At 38.3% G+C, this 9388-nt stretch overlaps 1 protein-coding gene across 3 annotated transcripts in view; it reads left to right on the plus strand.

Annotated features, from left to right (window-relative positions):
* CHM (CHM Rab escort protein) overlaps positions 1 to 9388 on the plus strand; it is a 191340-nt gene that overhangs the window by 129936 nt on the left and 52016 nt on the right. For all 3 annotated transcript variants that reach the window (XR_014141263.1, XM_081808560.1, XM_081808561.1), the window contains exons 10-11: positions 4755 to 4859; positions 5431 to 5494. Coding sequence is in view for 2 of the 3 variants with exons in the window: in XM_081808560.1 (XP_081664686.1) it covers positions 4755 to 4859; positions 5431 to 5494 (169 nt within the window). In the remaining variant the exon portion in view is untranslated. The remainder of the gene's footprint in view (positions 1 to 4754; positions 4860 to 5430; positions 5495 to 9388) is intronic.

The raw sequence follows: 9388 nt of genomic DNA on the forward strand, positions 1-9388 counted from the left end.
TATGCAGATCTAGCTCTGTCCCTCCCTGTGTTAAAAGCTTCAGTGGCTTTATATCATTTCTGAATAAAGTGTAAGACCCTTTTACATGACATGTGAGGCTCTGGGATCTGGCCTCTGCCTGCCTTTCTAAGCTCATCTCTCTTCCCTCCCTGCTTCCATTTTATTGTCATTTAACACTGAACTGTATATGGATCCCTGTACTTTTCTCATTTGCCTCTGTACCCCTGCAAATGCTGCCCTTCTACCTGAAATGTTCTTCTTATTTGCTTGCTTAACTAGTTTTCATCCTTTAAAAGCAGCTAATGTTACCACTTTCTCTGAGGAGCATTCCCTGATACTCCACCTTTACCCCCTAAGTTTAGTTAGATATCTTCCCTTAGTACTCTCATGATGTCCTGTCCTCATTTCTTATCCCTGGACTTGGGTATTATCTTACAATTGCCTGTGTCTGCATCTTCATTATATTGGGAGCTCCTTAAGGATAAGATATTTTTATTCTTATATCTTAGAACAGTGCTTGGCACATGATTGTTATGCCGTCATTTACATCAAACAAATGAGCTGCTGACTTGCTAGCAGTCCATTATCTTATTAGACTAAACACAAGTCTAAGGCAGTATAGTAGAGATGAAGAAAAGAAGCTAGTTTCAAGAAATCTTTATAAGGTAGAATCAAAATTGAGTAGCAGATTAGATATGGGAAGAAAGTTTCTAAGCTAGGGAACCTGACTGCTGGTCATGTCATTACATGAGATAGGTATTCCAAGGGGTGAAATAGGTAAGGAGTCATGATGAACTCAGTTTGGGGTATGCTAGGTTTATTTATTTTATAAAAAGATTTTATTTATTCATTTGAGACAGAGAGATAGAGAGAGCATGAGCAGGCAGAGAGGCAGAGGGAAAGGGAGAAGCAGACTACCCGCTGAGCCAGAAGCCAGATGTGGGGCTTGATCCCAGGACCCGGAGATCATGACCTGAGCCAAAGGCAGACACTTAACCATCTGAGCCACCCAGGTGCCCCAGGGGTATGCTAGGTTTAAAAAGGGTTTGGAGTCTATCCAGAAACACATTGAGAAACACAAAAAGAAATAGATAAGACACAGTTAAAAATATGGATACAGAGCTTGGGATTGGTCAGAACACAGAATCATAGATTTGGAGTTATCTATCTGTTACTGTATTTGAAACTATTGGAGTGGATTTATACCCAAGAAAAATGAATGATAAGCATTTGGAATCGTTTTATTGAAGAGGTGACATTTGAACTAATGTGTTTTAGAAAGCATGGAAGGGCATAGTGAATAGAGAGAATTATTTTGTTTCCTTTAATGATTGGGGATCTTCAATTTTTCTTAATTATGTATTATTATTTCATGTGATTGCTGCATTTCTTATCATACAGTTAGTTGGGATATTCTGAAAATCATAGACATTGGATACTTGTTATAATGTTATATTTCTCTTCTGGGCCAAATTCCAGATAAAGAGTTTTCATCTTGCTGAGCATTTTCTTCCTTATCATTTTGCTGTATATGTCCTCATATCATTGAACCAAGAATTGAATAACTGTTGTGATTTTTGATTTGGAAAACTCACCTCTAGAAATGTTCTGTCTGGACTCAGTGATTCTTACGATCAGCCTGGTCCTTGTGTCTCTGTAATTGAGAACTCCTATCGTGTTCCTCCTCAGTTTACTATTTATGAAGCTCAGCAAGGCCCTCAACTAAATCCAGAATACTGTTAATCTTTAATGGCTTCCTCAGGTTTATGTGGAAGGGTGTTTTAATGTCTCTGGCAGTACTGTTTCATTGTGCTATTTTCCATTACTTAAGTGTCACCTAATTTTTTATATTAATCTTTATAATACAAAGTCTAAGTCTCGGTCCCAAATTAATATTCCTTTCTTCATTTTTCTCCTAATTAGGCCTAATATATGATAGTAAGTCAAGTATCTGGGGGGAAAACAAACCTTATTCCTTACTTAAACATGCTTTGGTTTGAACAGCCTTGCTCAGGCCTAGAGCCTTAGTACTTCAGAGTAAGACTATCAGGTGAGTTGTTACCATCATCTACCAGATTGGGCATATGTGACCATCACATCAATTTCTGCAGAAATCACCTTTTTTTTTTTTTTTTTGTAGCAGTAGCTCTTGACTTTTCTCTACCTAGCACAGCCTAAAACTACAACAGTAACAATGGCATGCTCGACAGTGATTTTTCCCCGGGATTTGGGAGTTTATCAGAATCTCCAGGGGTACTTATAATTTGAAAAAGTCCCCCAGGTGTGATTCTGATTTGCTCCCTCTTCCTCCTCCTTCTCCTCCTCCTCCTCTTCTGAGAATCACTGTTTCATCTAGAAAGCTTCAGCATAAGTAGGCACATTTATTGGTATATTGACCTATATACTCCCTAATCCTCCTACACCCTTACCTCCCTTTTGAGTGGTACTAGTAGTTCTTTCTAATGCCATAACTTCTGAAACCAGTTTCTACCTGTCACCAAGGGTGTAGCTACCACCAAAGCAGCCCTGTTAGTGTTTGGAAGCCTACAAAACAAGATCTCCAGTAGCTTGAGGGCCAGATTTAATGGTGTGGTTTATTTAAATGGGAGTCCTTTGCGAAGACTTAGACTGAGAGTCCAGGATTTATACTAACACCACCCCCCCCACCAATTTTATTCCAACATTTTATGATGAAAATTTTCAAATCTACACCAATGTTGAAAGAATTCCAGGATGAATATTTGTATATCCACAACCCAGATTCTATAATTAACATCTTAATATATTACTTGCTTAATCATGTTTCTACCCAAATATTTATTCCTCTATCCATCTGTTCACCTTTCTTAAGAATTTCACTAAGTAAATTCCAGATATCAATACAATTTCCCCTAAATACCTTGGCATGCCTATCATTAAGAGTTTAATATTTATTTATAGCCTTTCCTTTTGAAGTAAAATTTACATACAGTGAAGTGCCCAAATCTTAAGTGTTCAGTAGCTGAGTTTTGATAAATGACAAATCTGAATAACACAAATCCCTATCAAGATATAGATTATAACACCCTCTTTTTTTCTGCCCAGATTATTCCCTCTTGACTTCTATAGTTTCTGACTTAAAGGTAAGAAAAAGGCTTGTCAGTGCTTCCAGGACAAATAGGGATCAGTGTTTAATGATGGATCAGCAGATTTCTCTTCTCCATTGCCTAAAGTACCTTGTGTTTTAAATTGTATGTGAATGTATTAAAACAGGATACTGAGTAAGTAACTTATCTTTTCAGTTTTTAAATAATTATTTTGGAAAATACTATATCTAGGTATAAATACCTTATATCTGTTCAGTTAAGTATTTTATAAGGCAAAAGCTCTAGTTTAATGAAATGTGAGGACATATGCATAGAAACAACTGGGGAAGAGAAAGGAATTGGAGGTGAGATGGGAAAAAAATCACATAAATAATAATGTAATATAGCATGTATTAATATGTGGCTAATTGGTTAAAACATGTATTATGTATATCTAACATTATGAAGTATCACAGTCTGTCCTGACAACAGTGGCATGTCATTTATTCAAGAATGAACATATCATAATCTGCCTTTAGGAAATACACATTAAATTTCTCTTACTGTCAGTCTTGGGTGTTCATCATTTTGTTTTATGCCTGGTAAATATCTCTTAATTGGCTTATTTTTAGAGTGATATAGCATATTTTAATTTATATCAGTATATTTAAAATATGGTATAAGTTTGAAATTATTTACTTGCATTTTATGAGGAGTAACATACAAATGTATTTCTAATAAAATAATTCTGATCCCAAAAGGAGAAGCTGTGACAAAAGTAAATTGTGATATTTTCATAATAAAAAGCCATACAGCCATTTGCATATCATTCCTGAGATATTACATACTGGCTTTGTCAGTACTGTTAAGTCCATTTCAAGGATGTTGCCCTTAGTCCATTAGTTTGGATAATGAGCCCTATAAAGTACATTTATAACTTGTGGCACTGCAAGGAGATGGATTCTAATTTTCATCCTTTTATCTAGACACATTGAAAGAAGGTCAGTGGAGGGTTCTATATGATTCATTGTCCCAACACATATCACGTGACAAAGACCTGATAATGTCCATGCATAAGTGTTTTCCTTATTTAGAAATAGCACTTGAAAGAAATCTTTTTTGATCATCCTTTGAAGTAAAGTAGAAACATACTAAAAGAAGCTTTATCCCTCTTTTTTTGTTTGTTTAAAGCGTTATCACATGTGTGACCAGATAGCTATTCTTGAACAAAAGAGAAAGCAACACTTAACAAAAATAAAAAGGCTTTAGTGACTTTTACAGACTGTGAATGATATAACAAGATATTTAATCAACTTTTCTCTCCTTTTCTTAGATCTATTAAGGGGAAAAAAGCCTTTTCTAAACAAAAGAAAAGCTTCTATATTCCTAAACATTAGAAAGCTTATGCTTATACTGTAATACTTACACTAACATTATTCTTATTAATGGTATTCAAAATAAATACTTAAATTCTATTCTATGTTTATAGTTTAAAAATTTCAAAGAAGCAACAAGAATATATATTCTGTAATTTAGTGTCAGTTTTATGTCAAAATGTGAAATTGTATACTGTTTTAAATTGTCTTCTAAGAAATTGGTTTCAGATGCAAAATTGTAGCTGATGAAGTTTATTTTTCAATTGTGTAATCATTAATGAGAGCTTTTTTGCTATGTTTATCTTCTTTGTAGATGTAAAGCAATCATAGATCAGTTTGGTCAGAGAATAATCTCTAAGCATTTCCTTGTGGAGGACAGTTACTTTTCTGAGAACACATGCACACATGTACAATACCGGTAAGGCACCCCTCCACCCACTGTCTAAGGGAAGGTGAAACATTGGAAAATTTATCTGTGTGATTATATTGACACTTCTGTATGACTGTGTTCTTCAAGTTAGATACAAATGTGTACCAAACCAAAGATATATCCAGTATATCCACTGAGTCTGGTTGTAGGGGAGTCCAGTCTAATTTTGACTCCTTTGTATCAGCTGGGGGTTGGTCTGCAGGTCACATGTCCTCCTTTCCCTTTTTTTTTTTATTAAGATTTTATTTATTTGAGAGAGAGAGAGAGCACGAGTGGGGTGGGGGCAGAGGGGGAGGGAGAAACAGACTCCCCGCTGAGTAGGGAGCCCCATGCAAGATCATGACCTGAGCTGAAGGCAGACTCTTAACCAACTGAGCCACCCAGATGCCCCCACAATATTCTCCCTTCGATGACCCAAGAAAAGATTAGAGTTTGACTTGGCTTGAGGAGGCAACACTTTTATCATGACTTAAATCTTTGAAATATGGTAGTTATATAACTATAAATGAAACTTATTTGTGGAATCTGAATCACTGATTAACTGTTTTGTGCATTACAGGCAGATTTCCAGGTCAGTCCTGATTACAGACAGATCTGTACTAAAAATGGATTCAGATCAACAGGTAATTTTAGTCCTGTACTTTTTAATAAATGTTGCTAACCTAATCTACATGGTATTATGTATAAATTAATATTGGTGAAATAAAATGTATTAAGCCATATGTGCTAATGTATTTAGTGCATTTTTTAAAAAATACATAATGTCAATTCTGTAATAATTTTGGTTTCTTAAAGATTTCCTTCCAGCAGGATAAATAATTACATCTTATATAATATTTTTATTCTGTGGAAATTGGACTAAATCCTAGTTTTTGACAGTTATTCTATGAAATTGAAAATATATTGTTATGGGGAGAAAAAGAGAATCCCCAGAGAATACATTTAAAACTCTTGGAGGAAAAGGCTTTATGGTAACCAACCCTAGAACAGTGGTGGTAAGCTTACCATTAGGCCTGGTGTGAATGAGTATCGCACACACTTCTGGTTCTAATGTTTCCTCATCACCATTGTTCCTTTCAGTACCCTCTTCCTTCTCCTCACTGCCAATTCTATAGGAATGTCTTTATGCCTATGGTTTTTCCTCAGTCTGAACTCTTAAATTCCAAGAAGTATGCCCCTTCTTCTGATTACACAGTGACTGATAAAATCAGCTTACTTAGTATGACTCTCAGACCTTTTCTATATGCTACTGCTAAAAATAGGTTCCAAACATTCCTTAAGTTAGAAGCTTTCTGATATATAAAACAAATGTTTGCTATGCATATGAGCATAAATACTTTAATTAATAAATACTGAATGATTATTCAGTAAACAATGAGTGTCTTTTACATGCCATCCAGTGTGCTGAGATCTGAAGACAGTGCTAAAACCATGATAGCATCTCTGCCCTTATAGTTTGCAGTCTGGAAGATATAGATATAGACAGATAAATAGTAGCTATTTAAGTTAAGCATGACAAGCGTGAGCAAGGACTGGTACAGCAGCTATTGTAGTGCTCATCACACTGTCCTATAATTACCAGTTAACTTGTCTGTATCTTCCAGTAAACTATAAGCTTTGTGAGTGTGTTGAAGAATGACAGGGAGGCATTAAATGAAGAGAGAAAATAGACAATTCTGTAGAAGCTGAGCTGTGAAGAGTAGGAAAGAGGAAGAGAGATGTGGAAGTGAAGAAGGCTTTTCTTTTCTTTAAAAGATTTGTGTATATTTCAGCTGATGCTGGAGCTAGTAGAGAGGGAAGGAAAGGTTGAAGATACCCAGGAGAAAAGGAAGACAATGCAGCAAGGTCCAGGTAAAGGCTGGGGAGGATGGGATTCAGAGAACAGGTAAAAAGCATTGCCCTTAGATGGGATGTGAGGCATCTTGAAATAAGAGGGTGAATGCAGGACTGTTGTAGGTCTGGGAGTTCCCATCTGATAGGATCCATTTACTTTTTTTTTTTTTTTAAGATTTTATTTATTTATTTGAGAGTGAGCAAGAGAGAGAGCACGAGCAGGGGAGGGGCAGAGGGAGAGGGAGAAGCAGACTACCTGCTGAGCAGGAAGCCCGACTCAGGGCTCCGTCCCAAGACCCTGGGATCAGGACCCGAGCCAAAGGCAGGCACTTAACTGACTGAGCCACCCTGGAGCCCCTCCATTTACTCTTTAAATTTCAAAGTGAGGTCATCTCCTGAGAATGAGGGTATAAGAGTGCTTAACAGGTCAAAGCTCAAAGACGGATATACAGTAATAACTGTGAGGAGTTGGAGAGTGACCTATCTCATGGTCAGATGGCTGCACAGCATCGATGGCCCAGTTGAGCCTGGAGGTTATGGGTATACAGTGGCATTAATCTGCCCCTATCCTTTCAGCTCTTCCATTCTCTTACCCTCACCCAGTCTGCTACAATTCCTTGTCCCCTCTTTTTCCTCCCAGTTTACCAACTTCCTTCTGCCCTCTTCCTTTTCCATGTCCTAGACCCCATGGTTAATCTTCTGAACTGCCCTTCCCCCAATACCTTCAATTCCCATGTAGCCATGTTCTACTGCACCCACAGAGGAAAATCCTGTCCCTGGATGAGGCTGTAATCTACATCTGGATTACAGAGGGATACTTGAGAAAACCACACAACCAGACAGACTGGCACAGCCACAGAGTTGGGGTTGCCAACCTCATTCATCTGGACCCTCTGCCTACTACCAGTTAGTTTTTCCACTGGCCTCAGATAGCTCCCTCTCCCTTTCCCCTCATTGCCTCATCCAAATCTTTACTATTTTACCCACCCTTCTCTCTTTTAGCTCTTTCACCTCACCCCCTGCTTCACTAAGAAAAGCAAGGCCACCTACTAAGCACAGTGACCCTGGAGCCCCTACCCCAGCACCCACAACTAATGCACAAGTACAGAGACTAATGAGGGGGCTCCCCTCCTTGTCCAAGGCCAGCAGCCCCTTTCACAAATGCTGTTGGCTCTCACGTGTGTACGTACGTACGTACACACACACACACACACACACACACACACACACGCACACCAGCCTGTATGCTCTCTCTCCTGTGTCTTCAGGCTTTCCCTGCTATTGGCACCTTCCCCTCAAACCTATACACATGTACTAGCATTTTCTGTTCCAAAACTAAAAATTAAAAAGCAAAACCAAGAAACAAAAAAAATTCTCCTTTGACTTTGCCCCCATCTCTAATTGTATCCAATCTCTCACCTGTTCTTGTCAGCATTTTTAAGACAGTATCTATACTTGCTGGGGCACCTGGGTGGCTCAGTCGGTTAAACGGCTGCCTTCAGCTCAGGTCACGATCCCAGGGTCCTGGGATCGAGCACCGCATTGGGCTCCTTGCTCAGTGGGGAGCCTGCTTCTCCCTCTCCCTTCTGCCTGCCTCTCTGCCTGCTTGTGCTCTCTATCTCTGTCAAATAAATAAATAAAATCTTTTAAAAAAAAGACAGTATCTATACTTGCTGCCTCCAGCTCCTTGCCTCTCATTCATTTCTAGACCCAGCTTCTATCTCCACATTTCTACCACAATTTTTCTTGCTAAGTTTATTAATAACTTTATAATGGTCAGGACCACAGGACATTTTTTTGGTTTTTGTCTTTTTTGGTACATTTAGCAATGTTGATTATTCCCTTTTTTGACTTCCATGACACTGCTTTCCTGGTTCTCCTCATAACTCTCTGAATATTCCCTCTCTGCTTCTTTTGTGGGCTCTGTCCTCCTCTTAAATGTTGGGGCTCCTCACGTTCTTGTTTCAGCCCACATTATCTCTTGCTCTGTGCACACTTGCTGCTTGACTCCATATACTCTCATGGTTCTAACTCTGCGTAAATGTTGGTGACAGCCATTTCTGTATCTCCCAGGAATGTTGGCCAAACTTCCTGCTGGACATCTATCTCAAAGGCCCCTCAAACTGAACATACTCCGAGCTGAACTCACCATCTTCCCTCTCAAAACTACTCATCCAGTGCTCCCTACCTTAATGAAAAGCATTGACATCCTTCCAACTAACAACTTCCTCCCATCTCTGGTATCTCCTGAGCCTCCAGGTCCTCTCATTGTACTTTCTAGAAGTTGCTACAATCTGCTTTTCCTCTCAGTCCTTATTTTCACTGCTCTGGTTTTGGACCTCATTATTTCTGCCTTCTAACTTTTTGTTCTGCCTTTCATCTTGTCTCCTTCAGATCCATCCTCCACAGAGCTATCAGAGTGATCAGTCTAAAATATACATTTGGTATGCTTTTCTTTGTTTCCTACATGGGTCTTTTCCTCTTTCAATTTTTGAAGCATATATAATGAGACTTAAAGAGAGGAAAGAATAGGTGTAAGTTTAGATAAATTTTATGAAAGTGGTATTAGAGGATTGAGGGAATTCCCTTTTGATGGCTTTTATTAATCTCTATGAGATTTAAGACAGTACCTTCTCAGTTCAGGACACAGAAGGTACTGGGGTAGGGGATTACTGACTGTATTT

The sequence above is a fragment of the Leptonychotes weddellii genome, chromosome X (genome assembly GCF_054177405.1).
Source record: "Leptonychotes weddellii isolate Sample4059 chromosome X, ASM5417740v2, whole genome shotgun sequence".
Taxonomy (NCBI): Eukaryota; Metazoa; Chordata; class Mammalia; order Carnivora; family Phocidae; genus Leptonychotes; species Leptonychotes weddellii.